Genomic DNA, 24,704 nt, shown 5'->3' with positions numbered 1-24,704 from the left:
CTAAAAAGACACACATACAGACAGACAGACACAGTGGGCACTGCTCAAAAAACAACTACCACCCGATACAATCAAAGCCAGGCAGAGTTATACCTCAGTTTTCTGGCAGAAAAAACATCCTTATCTGCCCTGAATCCACTGACTGCACAAGGTTGAAACCTCTGGGGATTTAAGACAAAGCTCCATTGTCCAAGTTTACCTTTAGCGTCGTCAGAACCAGAAGCTAAGAGTTTGGGATCCATCAGATTGAAGTCGACGCTCCAACATCTCTTTTCGTGCTCCTGGAAAAAAAAGGAACACAGCGAGCGCTTTTAGTTAGAGGTTTAGTTTTACAATTCCATGACGCTGCTTTCCTTTCCTTTTAATTTTATATATATATATTCTTTTAAATCCATATTTGGAAAATTCCTCTAATCTGGTGTGCAGGTGATGACATGCACAGGACATGCACAATATAATTTAAATGTCTTTATTTTATTTATAATGGGCTTAATTATTAATTATGCAAGTTAGCATCCGGCAGTTTCTACATGCTGGGGACCCATACTTAACATTTCTAACATAAAACCTTGGTGTACTCAACATGCCTGGGTTCACATTCTGGCAAGTGGACTATTAACTATTAACGTCACTGATTGCGATCGGGGTGATGATGTGCTAATGGTGGTCTTACCTGGTACACTCTATAGTAATGGTGGTCTTACCTGGTACACCTTGGAGCGCTGGCCGGTGAACCCGTCCCACAGGATGACCGTGCCCTCGTAGTCACTGCTGGCCAACAGGTTCTTGTGGTAACTGCTCCAGCTGATACAGCTGCTCAACGGTAAACAGAAAAAAAAGGTTCTTGTGGCAACTGCAACCCAGTTCTGCAACAACAAGCTCATAGCGCGGCACCGAGTGGTAACTGCAACTACAAGCTCGTAGCGCGGCACCAAGTGGTAACTGCAACTACAAGCTCGTAGCGCGGCACCGAGTGGTAACTGCAACTACAAGCTCGTAGCGCGGCACCGAGTGGTAACTGCAACTACAAGCTCATAGCGCGGCACCGAGTGGTAACTGCAACAACAAGCTCGTAGCGCGGCACCGAGTGGTAACTGCAACTACAAGCTCGTAGCGCGGCACCGAGTGGTAACTGCAACTACAAGCTCGTAGCGCGGCACCGAGTGGTAACTGCAACTACAAGCTCGTAGCGCGGCACCGAGTGGTAACTGCAACTACAAGCTCGTAGCGCGGCACCGAGTGGTAACTGCAACAACAAGCTCGTAGCGCGGCACCGAGTGGTAACTGCAACTACAAGCTCGTAGCGCGGCACCGAGTGGTAACTGCAACTACAAGCTCGTAGCGCGGCACCGAGTGGTAACTGCAACTACAAGCTCGTAGCGCGGCACCGAGTGGTAACTGCAACTACAAGCTCGTAGCGCGGCACCGAGTGGTAACTGCAACTACAAGCTCATAGCGCGGCACCGAGTGGTAACTGCAACTACAAGCTCGTAGCGCGGCACCGAGTGGTAACTGCAACTACAAGCTCGTAGCGCGGCACCGAGTGCCGCGCTACGAGCTCGTAGGTCTGCTGTTTTTGAAAAATAGTGAAAATGGGATGCTGCGTTTGGTCGTGTAAATAATGTAAACTATTTTCAAATTTTAATTAGATTTTTCTTTTTCTTTTCTATTTGTTTATCTTATCTATCTTATTCTTGTCTGTCCATGAATACGTACTCTGCTGTTGTAGTTTGTGTTTGCATTTTAAGTTCTCTGTTTTATGTGTTCTAACTTTAATCTAAAATAAAGTACTGATCATAAAAAAGAAAAATAGTGAAAATGCGGCGCAAATCTTTGAATATATATTCTTTCAGAGCGAACATTTTTAACTCAAATCTTTGCTTCTGGCGGGGGGTCCCTGGAACAACAGATTCCAATCTATTCCTTAATCCATTTAGAACTGACGTCGGGAAATTTTTTCTGATTTTTTTTTTTTTTCTGATTTTTTTTCTGAAAAACCTCATGTTTCTATATCAGTGGTTCTCAATATTTCATGTCAAGGACCCCAGAAATGATGTAATATGCCGCCGACCCCCATCTGAAAATATGTTGTTCCAGGGAACCCGGAAGTAAAGATTTGAGTTAAAAATTGAAACTCTGAAAAGAATATATATTCAAAGATTTGAGGCACATTTTCACGATAAAAAAATAAATAGCAGTCCTACAAGTTCGTAGCTTGTAGATCTGCTATTTTTCAATAGCTAAAGCATAACATAATGCTTTAAAAACACCAAAAGGGGTTCCCGGACCCCAAAATGGGTTAAGGTAGGGGGTCATTTAACGTTTTTCCAGCCCAAGGACCCCCTAGCTGAGAGACAGACGAAGCAGGAGGTCTTGTTGTTGGTGTGGACTGGCCTGTAAAGAGCCAGTATGAGCGGAGCCTTTCACGACGTTCACGTACCTGATTTTGGAGTTGCAGGTCATCTCGTTGACCGGGTAGTGGATGTCCACGGCGTCCTGGATCACCGTGCCGTACTCAAACACTTTGATCTTCTTGGTTACGCCAGCAATGGCGAAGTAGTCACAGTCGCGGTCGAACTCAATACTGGAACACAAAGAAAAAAAAAAGTCAAATCATTAATACTATATTTTTATTTTGAACCATTTGATTGATGATTGAAATTCTTTATTTGGAATAGAGGGTCCGAGAGGGTCCACAAGCATACAGTCATTTATTTGATGTCTGGGTGTTCCCCTCTCATCACAGGTTTCCCCTCTGCTACGTTGGGAGGAAAACAAGGCCAAGTGCCCCCTCTAGTGGTCACAACTGATAAGTGCTTGCGGTTGGTTCTTCTGGCATCTAATGCAGTGGTTTTCAATCTTTTTAATATCAAGGCCCATAATTAATTCAGCATTTGATCCAGGGACCACCATTTGATGACATTTAGCCTCTCAGACCCAAAAAGGAAAGAATATTTTGTCGTAGTTGGATGAGATTTTGTCCACGATTCATGGGGCTAAATGTATTTTGTTTTACCAAATTTGATGGCGATTTTTTATTTATTTATTATTTACTATAGTCCAACTAGACCCCAAGAAATTACATCTGGCCACAAAAGATCACAGGATCTAACTGAATGTGACAAACTGACATATTGAGCCTATGCAAGCCTTCAACTAAAGAAAGCAGCAAATGAAAAAACTTTGTCTAATAACAACCTAAAACATGAACGTTGGTTGCAAAAATATAAAGTTGTCCTTTAAAAGATCTATGCGGGTCCATTTGATTACAAACTCTCAATTTAGCTGCAGGGACCACCTAGGACCAGCCTCAAGGACCACCGGTGGTCCCCGGACCAGTTCAGAACCAGTTCAGAACCACTGATCTAATGACAGCCATGCTACTGCAATCAAGACAACGGCATGTTGTTGTGAAATGAAGACTGAAGCTTGGCTCCGTTGTGGCGCACGATGCCGTCCAAACAGTTCCCAGACTGCATATTGTTGCGTTTTATTATTATTATTATTTTTATATATTTTTTATCCCACGATTTTGTAACCCATTTTTCACCCCTGTGCCAATCATCTACTGTGATCCTGGGCTCTACACACCCTCCGCCAACCTGGGGAGAGCAACAGACTTAACTCATGCTCCCTTCATGCCTGAGTGTCCAAGTTGCTCCTTTACACCTGACAGGGGGAGTTTCCCTGGGTGGACGTAGCGCGTGGAAGGAACACGTTATTCCAACCAGTTCCTTTCCCCTCCTTCAGGCATTACTGCATGTTTTTGTGAGGGTACCTACCCTAGGGGACACGGGGAGAACATGCAAACTCCACACAGAAAGACCCTTTTGCCAACCCTGCCTTCGGGTATGGGCACTGATGACGCGGAGGAGGAAACACGCCGTTGCACGCCGTTGCGTTTTATTTTAATCCATTCATGACGGGAACCCCTTTTGGTGTTTTAAAGCATTATGTTATACTTTAGCTATTGAAAAATAGCAGATCTACAAGCTCATAGCGCGGCTCCGAGTGCCGCGCTACGAACTTGTAGGTCTGCTATTTTTGGAAAAATCGCGAAAATGTGGCGCAAATCTGTGAATATATATTCTTTCAGAGGGAGCGTTTTTAACTCAAATCTTTGCTTCTGGGGGGGGGGGGGGGGGTACAACATATTTTCAGATGGGGAGTCCGCGGCCAAATAGAGATAATTCTGGGGGTCCTTGACATGAAAACGGTTGAGCACCACTGACATGGAAACAGAGGGCTTTTCAGAAAAACTGTCAGGATTTTAGACGACATTTGTAGAATCGTCCTCAGGTCTAAATGGGTTAATCCTCATTAATCCTGGACATGACATAAGGCCGACATCAGTCTGGCGCGGACCGATTTGCAGTGGTGGAAGTACTTTATTTTTTTTAAGAAAGTAAAATACCAATACCACTAAAGTCTGATATGACCCTCCCTGACAGAGAGAGGAGAACTGCATCGGCACCTGTTCTTGTATAAAGCCATGCTTGGAAGATTGTCCTAAAATACATGATCTCATCTTTCCTGAAATGGGACTGAAGTAATTTTCCCCAAAATTCAAGTTTACCAAAAGTTAACTCTGAACTAGGTAGATCTGCCTTTAGCTTCTGTGGCCCGAATACATGGAACGACCTACGACCCCTAGGACATTAAAATGCACCACATTGGTACCCTTGCATCGTTTTTAACCCATTCTGTACAGAAACCCCTTTTGGTGTTTTAACTAAGCATTATGTTATACTTTAGCTATTGAAAAATAGTAGATCTACAAGCTCATAGCGCGCCACCGAGTGAGCGTGTAGGTCTGCTATAGGTCTGGCTTTGAATATATATTCTTTCAGAATAAAAAAATTCAAGCCTAAATGGGTTAAAACCTTGGTGGGCATACTGACAGAACCCCACAATATGTCAATATGTAACCGTTTTTAGATCATTTTGAAATTTGCTTTAGCTTTTTATTTGTAAATCTATGTAATTCACATGAATTCCTTTTGTTTTTATTTTCCTGGTGTATTGTGACGTATTTCTATGCGATTGTATTACTCGGCAACACTGAAAACGAGCTTGTAGGTCTGCTATTTTTGAAAAATCGTAAAAATGCGACACAAATCTTTGAATGTATATTCTTTCAGAGCGAGGTCGTTTTCAGACTACGGCGGAATATTGATTGGGAGAGAGGCTGCAAAGGATCCTCCGGGGCGGGTTGGTTGTCTCATCGATATGAAGAATCAACAAAATGGTGAAATGAGATGAGGTGATTCTAGGGGAAGGCTTTCATGAGCAGATGTGTTTTCAGAACAGCGTTTTTTTTTAAAGATGAACATGTGTTGAGCAAATACCAGGAGACGATACTGGAGCCATTGTGTAGAGGTCACTGGCATAGGAGAGGGTGGTCAGCGGTTATGCACGCACGCACACACACACACACACACACACACACACACACACACACACACACACACACACACACACACACACACACACACACACACACACACACCTGGAGACGATACTGGAGCCGTTGTACAGGTCACTGGCGTAGGAGAGGGTGGCCAGCGGTCGGACTGAGTTGTAGCGCGTGAACTTGGACAGACACTCCATGAAGTCATCCAGCTGGTTGAGGTTCCGGCCTTCGTCTGAATGAAGACACACACGAACAACACAGGCAGCCGGTTAGAACACATCACACCAGATTTGACTGAGAGCCTGCCATCGCGCAAATTCCAGCTTTTCACCAGAGGAGAAAAACTTCTTTTTTTATTTTGCCAAAACAACATACTAGAGCATGTCTGAAATAAGTGTCAGAGCTGAAATGGACATGTGAATTATGAAATAAATGCTTAAACATGTAGCTAGGTGTGATGTTAGAGTCCACAGAGGTGAAACTCTGCAAGACATTATACTCTATAAGCCATATCTCCAAAACTGGTGGGTCAAACTGAACAACCAATGTCAATTTGAAGCTACGATTCCCTGTTTTCATATGACATGGAAAAAAAATCCAATGGCAGTCCCTCAGTCAAATGTAGTCACACATGATGATGCACTAGAGAGCAGGGGTTCTCAAACTTTTCAGGCTGGGACCCCCAACATTTTTAGAAATCACATTTGAAGGTAGGAGTTCAGTTGAGGTTATTACATTTAGGTTTGTTTTGTTCTTATAAATGTAAATGCTTCCGTCATACAGTCTGGAGCAACGGAAGCTCTGATCATGAGTAAAATATAAATGCTTCCGTCATACAGTCTGGAGCAACGGAAGCTCTGATCATGAGTAAAATATAAATGCTTCCGTCATACAGTCTGGAGCAACGGAAGCTCTGATCATGAGTAAAATATAAATGCTTCCGTCATACAGTCTGGAGCAACGGAAGCTCTGATCATGAGTAAAATATAAATGCTTCCGTCATACAGTCTGGAGCAACGGAAGCTCTGATCATGAGTAAAATGTAAATATAAAATAAAGCAATTAAGGGGTTCAGTGTCTTGCTCAAGGACACTTCGACACCAACTCTGGAGGAGCCCACAGGGTTCGAACTGGCAACTTTGCGGTTACTTTTCGGGCCACTCTACCCCCTGAGCCACCGCCGTGCCATGACATGAAATGCAGCTCAAAGTGCTTCACAGAGAAAGAGGTATTTAGCTCGACTCGGTCCCACAGATAAAGTATTGTGAAAATAGCAGATCTACAAAGAAAGCCCCAGCGCCACCGCAAGCTTGTGTGTTTTTGGGGGAGAGCGTTTCCGTACCCGTGATGCGAGACATTCTGTTGGAGAAGTAGCACTGCTCCAGGTCCTCGAAGTGGGCCGTCAGCCGCTTCCGCCTCGACGCCAGAGTGCTGTTGTACCACGTCTGTCTTTTACCCTGCTGGGAAACGTATAAAATACACATTAATGTTGTACTACGTCTGTCTTTTACCCTGCTGGGAAACGGACAAAATACACATTAATGTTGTACTATGTCTGTCGTTTACCCTGCTGGGAAACGTATAAAATACACATTAATGTTGTACCACGTCTGTCTTTTACCCTGCTGGGAAACGTATAAAATACACATTAATGTTGTACCACGTCTGTCTTTTACCCTGCTGGGAAACGGACAAAATACACATTAATGTTGTACCACGTCTGTCTTTTACCCTGCTGGGAAACGGACAAAATACACATTAATGTTGTACCACGTCTGTCGTTTACCCTGCTGGGAAACGGACAAAATACACATTAATGTTGTACCACGTCTGTCTTTTACCCTGCTGGGAAACGGACAAAATACACATTAATGTTGTACCACGTCTGTCTTTTACCCTGCTGGGAAAGGCACAAAATACATTCATGTTGTCGTTACGTAGACAGCACTAGAATTGCATTTTATGTAGTCATAGCACTTAATAGTACACATATATATATATATATATATATATATATATATATATATATATACATACATACGTATATTGTATAATATATAATATAGTATAGTTAGCATGTATAGTTGACATAGATACTCCACTGTTCACGATTCATGATAACTACTTTTTATATATGTGATGTATGCCATGCTTTTGTTTTTGCTTAAATGTGAGTCGCTCTCTGGATCAAGAGCGTCTGCTAATTGCCCCTGGAACAACATATTTTGAGATGGGGGTCGGCGACCAATTAGATAGATAGATAGTTTATTTGTCTCGGTCATGGTTTATCCAACATTATTACATACATAGGAAAAGGGGTCGACAGCATGATACAATTGACCGAAAAGGAAAGGGCTGAAGCCGAAGCTTATTATGCCCGTGCACCTTTTTGAGATTTCAGTAAATCTCATATTAAGGAAACAAATACTAAATAAAGAAAATCCGTTTTCAACATTGCTGCATTTCTAATGGAAAGGATTAAACAAAAATCATGCAATTACATATAATTGTTAGAGTCCTTGGCATGAAATATTGAGTGATATAGGCCTAGAAACATGAGGTATTTCAGAAAACTTGTCAGGACTTTTATTTCGACATCAGGCCTAAATGGGTTAATGTTGTACCACGTCCGTCAAGTGGGGCATTCATTTACAACTACATAAAATGTAAAACGTCAGAATAAATCTGGCGATAGGAGGATTCTGCCAGACAGCAACGTTATGATAGATATATACGTAATATATAAATGGCGATATAAGAGAGCGTGTTTCTTTACCTGGCTGGCCTGGGACGTCCCTCCGAAGCCTGGAGGCTGGCTGTAGTCGCTCACGTCCAAAATACTGCTGCTGCTGCTCGTCAAAGAGAAAAAGGAAAAAAAATGAAACGGAAACCGGAAGGGACGCTGTGACAGTATGTGGTGTGTGTTGTAATATTAATGTCCCACGCGGTGTCACGCTCCCGTTGAGAAAAAGGTCTGAGGAAGAGCTTCCTGGCTCCAAACCTCACCCAACAAACCCTCAGTAACTTCTCTAAAGTAATTCACCCCATCATATTTCCAGGACTATAGCAGTTTGCCTGCATGGGCACCATTCCATTTCGGATGGACATGAACCGGTCGGGAGCGGATGATATCGCTATACATCATGTTGTAGTATTGTTTTGTAGTCATCATCAATCTTCCGGAAACATCCTTTTCCCTCAAAACGATTTTTCTCAATAAAAGCCACAGGCTACGAGAGCTTTTATTGTTATTCTTCCCGTTTGAGGGAAAAGGATTGGAAGATGATTGTTTCCTGCCTGATGACTACAAAACAATACTACAACATGACGTAACGATATCATCCTGATGACTACAAAACAATACTACAACATGACGTAACGATATCATCCTGATGACTACAAAACGATACTACAACATGACGTAACGATATCATCCTGATGACTACAAAACAATACCACAACATGACGTAACGATATCATCCTGATGACTACAAAACAATACTACAACATGACGTAACGATATCATCCTGATGACTACAAAACAATACTACAACATGACGTAACGATATCATCCTGATGACTACAAAACAATACCACAACATGACGTAACGATATCATCCTGATGACTACAAAACAATACTACAACATGACGTAACGATATCATCCTGATGACTACAAAACAATACCACAACATGACGTAACGATATCATCCTGATGACTACAAAACGTAACGATATCATCCAGCTCCCGACCGGATCATACGGCACTTTTGGAGACCAGGCTTTTCCCTCCGAGGTGGAAAGCCTGGTGAGGCGAGGTTATAGCAGTCATTGGGTGCAATAATGAGGCTCTTACACCAGCGTTACACCGACATCTGCTGGTGTGGCGTTACTGGTGTGCATCATTATATTTTGTAGCATCACCTACTCTTTGTTTAGCCCTCGTGGAGCACATAAAGGCTACATAATGACACCGCCAGGCAGATGAACCCGGTTTATAATTCAGTTGTGCAGTGAGTGTGTACCTGGGCCAGGTGTATAGGTGTGTAGTGAGTGTGTACCTGGGTGCAGGTGAGGGAGCCTCGACATTAGGCACCGTACACTCCGCCTCCATCAGTGGCGAGTACAGCCCACTCATCTCCTGGGGAACACACACACACACACACACACACACACATTTTAGGTCTTTATTTAGAATCCACAAATACATGTTAGTTTACAGGTAAACAAATATAACGGGGGTTAGGCTTCGTACACACATAAAGAACAACTGTGCTGTGCTCTGCCTGTGTTTCATGGCAGCGCCCAATGCTTTTCCAATGGAAGTCACGTGGCAATCAAACACAAGACACAACACATGTCGGACCAACGCATGTCGTGGAGCAACGGGCGATTTCCACATGTCGGACCTTTGGCGTGTCGGATTAGCCGAAACAGAGCAATATTTAGCAAGTTGTTTGGCTTTACTCTTTGTCATGCCGGCGATGTTCAGGCCACTCGTGGTCATTTGACTAAAAGAGTGCTTGGCATTAATCAGATGATCCACCCATGGAGCGATACCTGAGTAACAGCAGCAGGGGGCGCACTACATTTTATTACTAATAACCCATTTAGGCCCGTCGAAATAAAAAAGACGTTCGCTCTGAAAGAAATTTGTGGCATTTTCACGATTTTTCAAAAATATCAGACCTACAAGCTCGTATTGCGGCACTCGGTGGCACGCTATGAGCTTGTAGATCTGCTATTTTTCAATAGCTAAATAATGCTTAGTTAAAACACCAAAATGGGTTCCCGTCCAGAATGGGCTAATAAACAGGCAAACATCCTGTGAAGGACCTTTTACTAGTGGGTGCACAACATGGGCGAGCTATAGATATGATACACAAAGTAAACCGATTGGAATTTCAACTCAAATTGAGGATAACAGAAAAGAAAGATGTGTTAGTACGGTAAGTAAGAATGCAGGTGCAGTACATGTGATGCATTTATATTGTTTCATTCATACAACGTCCTCAATTTGCATAATTAGTGCCTCCGTGTGTGTGTGTGTGTGTGTGTGTGCGTGACCGTGTGTGTGTGTGTGTGTGTGTGTGTACCTCGACACGTTTGATGTCCTCTTCGAGGAAGTTGAGCTCCTTCTGCAGCTGTTCCAGTTGCTGACGATGAAATCGCACAGAGAGACAGACATTTAAATAAACAGGCCTGCCCGCTCATAAACACACAGTAGCAGAGGTTAGCACACGCGCTGTTCTTATTTTTTTAAATATATATATATTATTATTTTTATCCCACAATTTTGTAACCCATTTTTCACCCCCGTGTCAATCATCTAATGTGATCCTGGGCTCTACACACCCTCCACCAAACTAGTATCTTATTATAGTACAATAGCAGAGATTGTAGCAGAGATTGTTTTGTAAAGTACGGTTGTCATCACACAATATGTACAATTATGATGTTTTAGAAATATTGTTCCTGCTGTTCTACATTACTGCAAACCAGGTGAGGAAATCACCTTTGTTTTTATATGAAAACATCCGAGACCAAACCGCAAGGTAGCCAGTTCGAACCCTGTGGTGCTCCCCCAGAGTTAAGGTCATTACACACTGGCGAATTGGCGACGCGATGCGAATAAGCGATCTGAAAATGCGAAATATTTGCCCGGCGAATTTATTCGCGTTTGCCTATACACCGTACACATCTATGCGACGCGTATTGTGCGATTATAGCTCCTCTCCTCTCCCTCCTCCTCTCCTCACCTCCCCCTCCCGCTTTGCTTTGGTATCCTTTCTTTAATAACCCCGTATCCAGTACTTCACAGATGGAGGGGTCCAATTAATTCGTACCGGCCCACATATGTATACAATTGGTACCGGCCGCGCCCGTGCATGTGGGCATATATTCCGGTTATAAAGTCTTTATTTTCAGGTCAAAAACGGGTCTGCACAGCAGAAATAGCCTAGTGCAAATCTTAGCTTTTTGATGAGCCTGTTCACTGGTCATTTTAACTTTTTTCAATATTGGCATATTGCCTATGGTAAATACCATAATAACATCAACACGTCAATTTGACTTGAACAACCAATGTCAATTTGAAGCTATGATTCCCTGCTGAGAGAGAGAGAGAGAGAGAGAGAGAGAGAGAGAGAGAGAGACGCGTCTCTCTCGCTCTCTCTCTCTCTCTCTCTCGCACGTTAAAGAGAGAGGGGGGGGGTCGCGTTTGCATCAAGGTAAGCGTACGTTCGTTCAATATAAATGACTAGCCCTGGACGGGCTAGTTGTTGCAGTTCGCCTGCGAATATCTGCAAAATTCGACACCAGCGCGAACAAATAAAGAGCGAAAACTGTCGCTTTTTCGCACATTCGCCACTGATGTGGAGGCTTGCATTGACTTCAATTGGTTTAAAAAAAAATGCGAATTATTCGCACTAATAATTCGCGTCGCCAATTCGCCAGTGTGTAATGACCTTTAGTGTGGAAGTGTCCTTGAGCAAGACTCTGAACCCGCAATTGCTCCTGATGTGCTGGTTAGTGCCTTGCATGATTTCCACCGCCATCAGTGTATGAATGTGTGTGTGAATGGGTGAATGGCATTGGATAAAGGCGCTATATATAAATGCACCATTTACCCTGACGAACATGTCTTGTCTGACTGCTCGTTGTGCTTTGTTTTCCAGTGACGCTGTGGTCCACTAACCTGGACAACTCCGTGGCCAAACAAAGCCAACGTGTGCCTTGGATGAAGGCGCTATATAAATGCACCATTTTATTTACCAATGTGCATCATGTGACAATGAAACATCTTGAGATGGGATACGACAGGACAGCTACAACTCAGTGTTGCGGACATCCCTTCCTTTTTTCAATGAAACATCTTGAAACCTTTTGATACAAATCAAACCCAGAGTCAAAACAATCAAAAGGCCTGTCCGTACTTCTCTCTTGTTCCTCCTGGCTTCTTTGAGGAACTCCATGAGGATCTGTCTCTGGGCGGCCTGGGATTCCTTTAGAGACACAAAATACAATCCATCACTTTTTAAGAATTATCCCGTTTGGATCCGAGGACGATTCTACTAAATGCACTTCTAAAAAAAATTCTTGAAAAGAAAAGCCTATGTTTCTTGTCAGTGGTTCTCAAACATTTTCATGTCAAGGACGCCCCAAAGACATATGTAACTGGCCGCCAACACCCATCTGAAAATATGTTGTTCCAGGGACCCCCCGCCCTCCAGAAGCAAAGATACGAGTTAAAAACGTTCGCTCTGAAAGAATATATTCAAAGATTTGCGCCACATTTTCACGATTTTTCGAAAATAGCAGACCTACAAGCTCGTATAGCGTGGCATCTAGATCTAGATCTGCTATTTTTTCAATAGCTAAAGTATAACATAATGCTTTAAAAAAACACCAAAAAGGAGTTCCCGGCCAGAATGGGTTAGAACACAATGAAAACCACGTAGGAGCGTAAGAGAAACCATACCTCTGGCAAGGGCTTTCCCTGGCTTTGGTTCAGGCTTGGGTGGTAAGATTTGCCAGAGGGTGTTTTGTTTTAGTTAGGAGTCTGAAAAAAAGGCCTGTGATCACATAAAAAAAGGTTTTTAACGTGCACAAATATGGCTATTGGAACCAGGGTTTCCTCTTAGATTTTATGTTTTTATTTATTTTATGCTCGGGGTGGGGGTAATGGTAAGTGTTTGGTAGACTAGAACATCTGTCCCCGCTTAGGTTCGAATTATACTTCTCATGCAGAGGGGAAGTGCTCAACGTGTTGGACAGACATGCTTACCATAATAAAAAAACAATTGTATACATTATTATCTAGAAGGATTCCTTGTGTTTTGGCTGTGTTTGGGTCGTAAACTAAATTGTATCATTATTTTGAATGTCACACTGCATCTGGCAGAGGTGGTAATGGTCCTGCTGTGTTGTCTTGAGGCTCAGAGTAAAGCAAAGCACAACAAGCCCAATGAACCAGATTGAATCGGCGTGTAATAATATAAGAAAACAAAGCGATGAATCCATTTCCTTCGCCGTTTTAAGCTCCTTCGGTGCCAGTAGTAGACGGATGCTTCTTCCGTTTTTTAACTTCTGTTATTACGAGAGTTCTCCAGTACTGTAACTGTACCACCTGGTATGGATGTTACTGTACTGTATACTACTGTTATTGCGGGTGTTCTTCAGTACTGTAGTACCACCTGGTATGGATGCTATAGTATGTATAGTATAGGATAGTATAGTCTTAACCCATTTTGGGTGGGAAAACCTTTCGGTGTTTTAAACATTATGTTATAATTTAGCCATTGAAAAATAGCAGATCTACAAGCTCATAGCGCGCGCCACCGAGTGGCGCGCGCTATGAGCTTGTAGGTCCCAGTAGCTACCCTCGATCAGACACCACTAGGGAAAGACAGGGCCGCACAATCCGTTGGAAGTTTGGAACCACTCCGGAACTACTATTCCGGGACTGAGAGGTACGGTTCTGGCACGTGGAGGGACTATAGGCTCTGTGGGTTGACTCCTGTCCGGGGCCCAGGAGTACCGCGAGGACCTGTGCGTTGCACCAGACTCCCAGCACCAGAGTGGTGGATTCTTGAGCCGCAATGGTTCTGCTATATCTTTCACATCATATATATCACATTATCAATGAAAGACTGAAGAGACTCTAATCTGAAACCCCAGACCTTATACAGACAGTATATGCACAGGCTAAACTGATGTAATATAGATTTATTATTTAGCATTTTTATTATATTGACGTGGTTGTCTCCTTTGCTCACCGCCTCCAGCTGCTTCTTCTTCTGCACCAGGAGCTCCAGCATCAGGTTGACGTTGGCGAGGTCCAGGTTCTCCTGGTCCGGGCTCAGCACGTCCTGGAACAGCCATCTGGACCCGTTCTGCAAGACAATAGGACCATTTTAACAGAGATAACAGCCATCTGGACCCGTTCTGCAAGACAATAGGACAATTTTAACAGAGATAACAGCCATCAGGAGCCGTTCTACAAGACACAGGACCGTTTTAACAGAGATAACAGCCATCTGGACCCGTTCTGCAAGACAAGAAGACCATTTTAACAAAGATAACATCCATCTGGACCCGTTCTGCAAGACAATAGGACCATTTTAACAGAGATAACAGCCATCTGGAGCCGTTCTACAAGACACAGGACCGTTTTAACAGAGATAACAGCCATCTGGACCCGTTCTGCAAGACAAGAAGACCATTTTAACAAAGATAACATCCATCTGGACCCGTTCTGCAAGACAATAGGACCATTTTAACAGAGATAACAGCCATCTGGACCCGTTCTACAAGACAAGAAGACCATTTTAACAGAGATAACAGCCATCTGGACCCGTTCTGCAAGACACAGGACCATTTTAACAGAGATAACATCCATCTGGACCCGTTCTACAAGACAATAAGACCATTTTAACAGAGATAACATCCATCTGGACCCGTTCTACAAGACACAGGACCATTTTAACAGAGATAACATCCATCTGGACCCGTTCTGCAAGACAATAGGACCATTTTAACAGAGATAACAGCCATCTGGACCCGTTCTGCAAGACACAGGACCATTTTAACAGAGATAACAACCATCTGGACCCGTTCTACAAGACAAGAAGACCATTTTAACAGAGATAACATCCATCTGGACCCGTTCTGCAAGACAATAGGACCATTTCAACAGAGATAACAGCCATCTGGACCCGTTCTACAAGACACAGGACCATTTCAACAGAGATAACAGCCATCTGGACCCGTTCTACAAGACACAGGACCATTTTAACAGAGATAACAGCCATCTGGACCCGTTCTACAAGACACAGGACCGTTTTAACAGAGATAACATCCATCTGGACCCGTTCTACAAGACAGAGGACCGTTTTAACAGAGATAACAGCCACCTGGACCCGTTCTACAAGACAATAGGACCATTTTAACAGAGATAACAGCCACCTTGGGCCGTTCTGGGGTCAAGACAAGACACAGGACCATTTTAACAGAGATAACAGGGTGTCTGTTCACAGAGGACCATTTTAACAGAGATAACAGGGTGTCTGTTCACAGAGGACCATTTTAGGAGAGATAACAGGGTGTCTGTTCACAGACAGACAGAGTATTATACCGTCTCTGTCGGGTGGAAACCTCAATATGTCCAAAACTGTTACTTTTTCCAGATTCCAACGGCATCAAAGGGTAGCAGATCTGCAAGCTGGAAACGCAGCGTGAAGCGACACGTTGAGAGCTTGTAGATCTGCTACGTGTTGGATACCTTTGTGTGACGTGCCGTGGCATGATCAAATAATAATAGGGCATAATTTATGAAAAAAAAAACACACAAGCAGTTAGAATATGGAGATTAGAGATTTCTGTGTGTGTGTGTGTGTGTGTGTGTGTGTGTGTGTGTGTGTGTGTGTGTGAGGATCTTACAGGATGGTCCAACTTTAGCCTCTTCTCCTCATGTCTCTGTTTCTGTTTGAGGATCAGTTCATTCACTGGAACACAGACGGAAAGGAAGAGGATCAGTCAGTTTAAGATCAGTTCTCAGATCAGTTCATTCCACTGGAACACAGACGGAAGGAAGAGGATCAGTCAGTTTAAGATCAGTTCTCAGATCAGTTCATTCACTGGAACACAGACGGAAGGAAGAGGATCAGAGGTCAGTTTAACCGTGGCAGTAACAACACCGGCAGGACTGGAGATCCCAGCTTAGTAAATGCAACGCGCCACAGCGTAACATTTAACACATTCTGACCTGAGATCAGATTCTAAAAATGTTCTTCTACATCCTGACAGTTTTCTGAAAAAGCTATGTTTCTATGTCAGTCGTTCTTTGATTTTTCAAAAATAGCAGACCTACAAGGTCGTAGCGCGCCACTCGGTGGCGCGCTACGAGCTTGTAGATCTGCTGTTTTTCAATAGCTAAAGCATGACATAATGCTTTAGCCCCAAAATGGGTTAATAAATACAACGCACCACAGCGTAACATTTAACACATTTTGACGATTAAAAAAAAGGCTTCTAAAAGCTAACATTCTTCTGAAAAACCTATGTTTCTATGTCAGGGGAAGCTCAACCTTTTTCATGTCAAGGACTTGCTAGTAAAAAAATTGCAAATACGTGCAAGATATAGCACATGATGACATACATGATTGTATGGGCACATTTCCTAATAACGATGACTCAATCAGGGCAAGCTGGTACACTTCACACTTCTTGAGATTCTGCCTTTTCTGTGGAATTTATTAACCTCAGACTTCCCAGTCATTCTGATAACACTTCCAAGGAACAGCGCGACAGACGTTTAGTGCACTGTTCTGTTTCCTGGAAGAAAATACAAATCTTCACTTTGCTACCAGTGTTGTTTTTGGCAGCAAATTTCTATTTTAGTTTAGTCATAGTCTTTGGACTGAAACTTCATTTAGTTTTAGTCACATTTTAGCCACCTGGAATGTCTTAGTGTTAGTCTAGTTTTTAGTCGAATAAATGTCATAAGATTTTAGTCGACTAAATCTACAGTTGATTTAGTCGACTAAAAAGGTATTTTGGCGGGTCTTGATGCCGTCGTAATGAGTGTTTTCACACTTGCTGAAAATAGCTGATCTAGATTTTCAGCATGCAACCAAGTGTTAAATGACTTATACTGGATCTCTTGTCCACTAGTCCCTTCCTAACATTTTAGCCTAGTTTTTATTTGTCGACGAAATTGTCAGTATATTTAGTCTTAGTTTTAGTCATCGTAGCTTAGTTTTCATTTAGTTTCCATTTGTTTCTGTCAATGAAAATAGGTAGTCGGCGAACATTTTTCGTCTTACTGTTTGCTACATCGCTAAATGCACGGTCAGGGACCACATGCAATACCTCCACGGACCACCAGTGGTCCACGGACCACCAGTTGAAAATGCATCTGTCCATAAACACTAGTGAACATTTCCGTGGTCCGTTTCCGAATAGGCCGAAAATGCTTTTTTTTTAGCCATTTTCTGCACCCGAATATTCGGTGCATCACTTATTTATATGTACCGTAATTTCCGGACTATAAGCCGCACCTTTTTACCCATGATTTGAACCCTGCGGCTTATACAACGGTGCGGCTTATCTATGGATTTTTACAGCTAACGCAGAGCCATCTAAGGCTCTGAGCTAACGAAACGGCCACTAGGGGGCCACCTGTGGCTTATAGTCCGGTGCGGCCTGTATACGTACATATTTGGGATTTTCCCTAAATTTGGCTGGTGCGGCTTATATTCAGGTGCGGCTTATAGTCCGGAAATTACGGTAATTTTTTTGCTCTGGATTGAGAGCGTCTGCTAAATGCCTAAATTGTAAAATTGTGCCTACCCAGAAAGTTGGGGTAGAGCTGGTCCACGTTGTCCACGATGTAGTTGCATTTGGGACATCTGTTGGAGTCCTCCAGACTCTGACGGATGCACTTGAAGCTGCAGAGAGGGAACACCCGAGGCATGGGATGGTATTATCACACACAGACACACACACACACAGTCACACACACACAGCAGCATTTCCTTAAGAGGTTAAGGAGACTCCAACGGGTGGTACGCCCGTTTCTATAAACTTCACATGATGTAGGAGGCAGCAGGACGTTGCGTTATCTAAAACGAGCGCTTCCAATCACAGACACTTTTTTTATTTATTTTTTTATCATTTTTATCCCACGATTTTGTAACCCATTTTTCACCCCTGTGTCAATCACCTAATGTGATCCTGGGCTCTACACACCCTCCACCAACCTAGTCCCCATATATGGGGGACAAGGGGAGAGCAACGGACTTGAACTCATGCTTCCTTCATGCCCGAGTATCCAAGTTGCTCCTTTACAACCTGACAGGGGGGAGTTTCCCTGGGTGGACGTAGCGCGTGGAAGGAACACGTTATTCCAACCAGTTCCTTTCCGCTCCATCAGGCGCCCCGGCTGACCAGGGGGAGGCAGTATATAGACGAGGATTACTACACCAATTACCAATCACTGACACTTAAAAAAAAAGTGTCAGTGCATGGAATTTATTGACATGGAAGTAGCTCACAACATGCTTTTTGTACAGCTACAACATTGGTGAGTTTAACGTTGTTTAATACAATCCTACAGGACTTTTCTGTCTGGATCTATGGGTTGTCTTAAAGGCCAGACAGTAGTTTTTTTGCCACTCAGCATAACGTCCGTGTTCGATGATGCCACGCGCATAGAGAAGCGTGTCGGTTGGTAGAAGGCGCCAACAGAAATATACAACTCTTATATTGTATACGACCCGTTTATGCACTTCAATACAATACGTTTCATTCCATCATCACGGCATGTTACTGTGACAGAGACAGGTTGCCCCAGCCTGCGTATATAGCCAACACATGCTCTCCTCCAACAGAGCCACGTCATTCAGCCAAGCCAGATTTTCCAAATCTGCTATTCTTTTCAATATCTAAAGTATAACATATTGCTTTAACCCATTTTGGGCGGGATCCCCTTTTGGTGGTAGCATTATGTTATGCTTTAGCTATTGAAAAATAGCAGATCTACAAGCTCATAGCGCGCCACCGAGCTTGTAGGTCTGCTATTTATGTATTTTTTTAATCGAGAAAATATTTATTTCAGAAAACTGGAGGATTTAGAAGATTTTTTTTATTTATTTCGAGGTCAGGCCAAAATGGGTTAAAACGCCAAAAGGGGTTCCTGCCCAAAATGGGCTAGTTATGCGCTGCTGTGAACATGTTGGGACTGTACATGACCGATGAATCATGATGTGCTGAACCGTACATTGAGATGGATTGTGACTGGCTGTCAGCATCCGTATCAAGAATGAAACAGATGCACGCTCCCAGAAATATCTTTCCACGTAAGGATATTTCTGGGAGTATAAATGTGCGTGCGCAGACTCATTTTTTATTCCTGAATATTGAACAAATCACTATTTTTGATCCGGCACCCAGCCTATTCGATTATAGATGTGCACGTCTTTTTGGCAGTTCAGTTTTCAGCCTCCTCTGCCACTGGCTTGTCAGCATCGCTCAATCGCTCCGACTGAAGGTGATAACATCCCAACAGAATTGTTTGCCAATGTTGTCGTCATTATGCGGGTGTTGCACCCCTCACCAAGCTTAATCCGGTCGTTTTAACAGACCCCTCACCAACCTTAATCCGGTCGTTTTAACGGACGACTCACCAACATTAATCCGGTCGTTTTAACGGACCCCTCACCAACCTTAATCCGGTCGTTTTAACGGACCCCTCACCAACCTTAATCCGGTCGTTTTAACGGACCCCTCACCAACCTTAATCCGGTCGTTTTAACGGACCCCTCACCAACCTTAATCCGGTCGATTTTAACGGACCCCTCACCAACCTTAATCCGGTCGTTTTAACGGACCCCTCACCAACCTTAATCCGGTCGATTTTAACGGACCCCTCACCAACCTTAATCCGGTCGTTTTAACGGACCCCTCACCAACCTTAATCCGGTCGGTTTAACGGACCCCTCGCCAACCTTAATCCGGTCGTTTTAACGGACGTAAAAGGTCATCCCGTATTGTAGTCTATATAACGGTCTGTGTTGAACAAAATTAAAATTAAATTAAATGTGAAGAACAGCCAGTCCACCACTACTGGTTTTTAAATCAAGGCCTCTTAAAAAAAACAGTAAAGCAAAAGACACGCTAGCAAGTCAAGTGGCACTTACCAGAAACTGTGTCCGCACTTGGTCATATGAGCCTCTTCTATCATCTCGAAACAAATGGGACTAGAAAACAGGATAGAAAACCACGTTATAGCAATGATCTGTATCCATGTACATGTGTAACTCTGCGAGGGTAGACTTGGATCAAGACTATCGTAGATGCATTTTATTGATTTTGACAGATAATGAAAGATTAAGTCAATTAAGACTCGATGAAATACATCTATGATAGTCTTGACCTTGACGGGATTCCAGGTGGTCCCCAGCTAAATGATTAGGAGTTGATAAGCAAAATAGACCTTTAACTCTTGAGTGTAAAATGAAAATGCTCTCAAGAGTCACATTATAAACATCTTTACTAAGTCTTACACAATTAGAGAAAGCAGAAGAATTGTTATTTTGATCAACTTTTGGCCTGTCATCTCATCTTATGGTACCAACATCAATACAGCATGGTATGTGGACAAAACCTTATCCGAAGACAATAAAATATTCTAGCTCTGATATAGGCTAAATCTCATCAAACTGGTGATCCGCGGCTCAAATGCCGAATAGTCTACGGACCCCTATTTAATAGCATTTCTATCTATCTCTGGGACAACCCCAAATTTATATTGTAAAATCAATGCTAATTTAACTCTGAGAGCGTACAAATGGAACCAAATGGGACCCTAACTAACGGGTACCATTTGTACACTCTCAAGAGTTACAGACCCATAAGGGTCCATTTGGTTCCAAATTATCATTTCACACTGGGGACGCCCTGGAACTCCCTCAAGGACCCCTGGGGGGTCCCCGCCGGGACCCCACTTTGGGTCCCCACAGCGTGTACCCCCCTCTCCTCAGATCAGACACACATCTCCATATATCCTCACCAGACGAAGTCGTTGCTCTTGTCCTCGTAGGAGTTGAGCAGGCCGTTGTACAGCGGGGCCTGATGGAGGGGTCTCTTCCTGCTCAGGACCCCCGACGAGGAGGACGCCGACGAGGAGGAGGACGCGGCGGAGGGTCTGCTGAGCGACGCCAGGCCGCCACCGCCGCCAGAGGAGGAGCCTCTGGAGCTCTGCACGGCGGCCAGGGAGGCGGTGGGCACCGACGACACGCTGCCACCGCCGCTGCCCTGCTCGCCCGCTGACGACGACGTCGTCCGAGAGGAGGGCACCACGTTGGCACTGCCGTTGTTGTTGGCGGTGCCGCCGCCGGTGCCGTTGCTGCCGGTCGTCCCAGCGGCAGCAGCGGCGCTGCTACCGTTGGAGCTGAGTTAGTGAGGGATGGAAAACTTTAGGTCCTGACATCGACATTTAAAAAAATTAATAGTCTTCTAAATCATGACAGTTTTCTGAAATAGTACCTCATGTTTTCTATGTCAGTCACGGTGCTCAATATTTCATGTCAAAGAAGACCCCCAAAAATCTATGTAATTGTACGAGCTTGTAGGTCTGCTATTTTTTTCCCGCTAAAGACCCGCCGCCCCCGCCTGCCTCTGCAGATTGGCCTACCGAGGTGGATATAGTCTGGTGCTGGCATTACATTGAAACAGTAGCGGCAGCGGGATACGACCCGGGGCAGCGGGATTTGTAGTCTAGTGATTAGACCACTATACTAGGCGAGTTGGCTGGGACCTGGGACCGCGCGCACCTAATACTTTTCGCCCCTTCCTTACAGAGGCAGGCGGTGGCGGCGGGGCGGGTCTCTACCGGACCGACATCTAGTCTTAGGCGGAGGAGAGAGTACAGTTCAATACAATACAAGGTCCACCAAGAAGATTTAAGAATAACCCAAGGAAGCACTAATGTTGCGTTCACACGGGCAGAGGCAACGAATGACACAGTCTACCATTCACTGTCAATGGAAGCCAGCGACATCTGGCGATGCAAAGATACAGTCTACCATTCATCGTCAATGGAAGGCAGCGACGTGACGATGCAAAGATACAGTCTACCATTCATTGTCAATGGAAGGCAGCGACGTGACGATGCAAAGATACAGTCTACCATTCATTGTCAATGGAAGCCAGCGACGTGACGATGCAAAGATACAGTCTACCATTCATCGTCAATGGAAGGCAGCGACGTGACGATGCAAAGATACAGTCTACCATTCATCGTCAATGGAAGGCAGCGACGTGGCGATGCAAAGATACAGTCTACCATTCATCGTCAATGGAAGGCAGCGACGTGGCGATGCAAAGATACAGTCTACCATTCATCGTCAATGGAAGGCAGCGACGTGGCGATGCAAAGATACAGTCTACCATTCATCGTCAATGGAAGGCAGCGACGTGGCGATGCAAAGATGCATGTAGCTGCTCCACACTTTGTGTCTGCCCGTGTGAAGGCTTGTTTCCATTGGGGTCCTTCTTACTCAATTCATCAGAACATTAATGACATAAATATGCAGTATGCGAAAACAATACAACAAAAATAACCGTCATATAAACCAGTGGGTTTTCAACCCTTTCAATATCAAGGTCCGTTATGTATTCTGCATTTGAGCCACGGACCACCATCTGATGAGATTCAGCCTCTCGGACCCAAAATTTAGAATATGTATTTTATTGTTGGACAAGACGTGTCCACAATTCCATGCTGTATTGATGTTGATACCGTTTAGGAGAGACAACAGGCAAAACGTTGATCAAAATAGCAATTCTTCAACATTCTCGAATTGTGTAAACTTCTTGTAATTTAAGTAATGCAGATGTTTAACAATAATTTAACTCTCAGGAGGGGTCCATTTGGTTTCATGTTAAGAGTTAAAGATCTACATAAGGGGTCCATTTGGTTACCAACTCTCCCATCAGTTAGCTGGGGACCACCTGGAAGGACCACCGGTATGAGAACCACTGCTTTATAAACGAAAGAATTTAAGAAAATCAAAACATGTACCTGCCAGTGTTGTTGCTGGTGCTGGGCACCGAGCTAGCACCCTGCGAGGGCGGCCGGGACATGATCCAACACCAACAATAATAACAACACTAAATAACACTTTGTGATGTCGTTTATGTTCTTAATCAAAGCATCCGGGCGACCTCGGGGGCTCTGTAGTAGCCTACTGGAACGATGTTAGCTTAGCTAGCAGCAGGCTAAATGATGCGAGCTAGCTAGCTGGGTAGCTAGCTGACCGTGCTAACACATCCTCCTCCAGACAGGACAGACCAGGACAGACCAGTGTTGTCTTTTTAATCCGTCGCCTCGCGTCCCTCCTCGGCTGTGAGCGTGTCTGTCTGTGGCGCGGCGGTGTGTTACAACATGGCAGCAGGAGAGAAGCCGAGGCACGACATGATAAGTGCGCTGTGTTGTTGTTGTGGTGGTGGTGGTTGAGGGATTAGCTGCTCACCGACGGAGCTAGCTTAGGTTAGCTACACAGCTAGCTACTACTGGGCTGCCTGGCTGCCTGCTAGTGCCTTGTGTTGCCAGACACCGTGAGAGAAATATACTAAACAGTATGAAAAACTAACCTCGAGCGTCACCACCAGGCTTTCAATGAAAACATAATGGAAAAACAAGCCCAGGAGAATCACGCTTTTTAGACGACCCAATAAACATTACACTTGTTTACAAGCTGGTCCCGACTCCCAACCTTGTTGGCTTGTTCAATTCATCAAAAAAACAATGTAACAGTAACAGGTGAGTGACAGCTGAAGCTATTTTTTTGGTATACTATTTAAATAGTTTTTACGGGGGAAAAAATGCTGCTATTTTTGTCCCAAAATTACTACAATTAACATTAAAAACCGTGTAAGCCTAACGACGCTATACCCTACCCAATGCTTTAAATATATCACAATTCAAGCGTATTACCCTGTCTCTGCTATCTTGGGCTGCAGGTGGTTAGAAAACGTAGAGCTGTTTCCACCACACAATATATCCACCAGGGGTCGCAATGTCATAAGAAACATGACTACAGGCCTGTCCTATTATTATTTTTTTTACAGTCTATGGTCCTACTGTACAGCAGCCCCAACCACCGTACAGTACAGTACAGTACAGTACAGTGTAGAACTGTACACTGTACGGTTGTAATAACTCGAGAACCGTTTGCCCCACCGACTTCACACGCGTTCCACACCCCCACAGGGAGTACAGTGCCCTGTATCGAGTCGGTAGGACCCATGGTTCTCCAGAAGGTTCTTGTCAGGCTCTGCCAGTGGGCCTAATCAGCCTAAATCCCCATCACCTGTGCAATTCCCAGCCTCTTCACACACAGGCAGGCTGCCAGGCAGACAGACAAATTCAGAGATCTCCAAGTAGGCTACCTTTACGAAAAACAAGCTCGGTTAAAAGAGGATAATTCAAGCTTGGACTGTCTACAGCTGTGATGTTGGTGAGTTTAACGTCGTTTAAGACATGCAGATCGCAAACCAAATTGGATGAGTGGGGAGTCAATGGAGGGTATTGCAACTAGATTCATCACATTATTAAAACAATCTAGAGTTGCAAATTGCGGCTAGTTTCACTATTCCCCGCTCTCCTCACACTCTCCAAAGTGGACAAAGTCTTCATTCCAGTCCACATCAGGTGAAAGGTTTAAATAAATTGTCAAGCTTGCTTAAGTCACAGTCCAAAAACATATGCATCCATAGAAGCCATAGCG

At 44.0% G+C, this 24,704-nt stretch overlaps 1 protein-coding gene across 1 annotated transcript in view; it reads right to left on the bottom strand.

Annotated features, from left to right (window-relative positions):
• cop1 (COP1 E3 ubiquitin ligase) overlaps positions 1 to 23,520 on the bottom strand; it is a 33,143-nt gene extending 9,623 nt beyond the window's left edge. Inside the window, exons 1-15 of the mRNA XM_080778549.1 lie at positions 22,997 to 23,520; positions 20,984 to 21,364; positions 20,112 to 20,171; positions 17,764 to 17,861; positions 15,853 to 15,917; positions 14,190 to 14,306; positions 12,348 to 12,416; positions 10,509 to 10,568; positions 9,474 to 9,553; positions 8,190 to 8,262; positions 6,756 to 6,873; positions 5,510 to 5,645; positions 2,441 to 2,584; positions 705 to 813; positions 200 to 281 (exon numbers count right to left, since the gene is read on the bottom strand). Of these exons, the coding sequence (XP_080634675.1) occupies positions 200 to 281; positions 705 to 813; positions 2,441 to 2,584; positions 5,510 to 5,645; positions 6,756 to 6,873; positions 8,190 to 8,262; positions 9,474 to 9,553; positions 10,509 to 10,568; positions 12,348 to 12,416; positions 14,190 to 14,306; positions 15,853 to 15,917; positions 17,764 to 17,861; positions 20,112 to 20,171; positions 20,984 to 21,364; positions 22,997 to 23,058 (1,654 nt within the window). The 5' untranslated portion in view covers positions 23,059 to 23,520. The remainder of the gene's footprint in view (positions 1 to 199; positions 282 to 704; positions 814 to 2,440; positions 2,585 to 5,509; positions 5,646 to 6,755; positions 6,874 to 8,189; positions 8,263 to 9,473; positions 9,554 to 10,508; positions 10,569 to 12,347; positions 12,417 to 14,189; positions 14,307 to 15,852; positions 15,918 to 17,763; positions 17,862 to 20,111; positions 20,172 to 20,983; positions 21,365 to 22,996) is intronic.
• Positions 23,521 to 24,704: the final 1,184 nt, after the last annotated feature.

The sequence above is a fragment of the Protomyctophum bolini genome, assembly GCF_963924005.1.
Source record: "Protomyctophum bolini genome assembly, chromosome: 12".
Classification (NCBI taxonomy): domain Eukaryota; kingdom Metazoa; phylum Chordata; class Actinopteri; order Myctophiformes; family Myctophidae; genus Protomyctophum; species Protomyctophum bolini.
The sequence above is the reverse complement of the archived record's forward strand: the minus strand, read 5'-3'. Positions and strand labels throughout refer to the sequence as shown.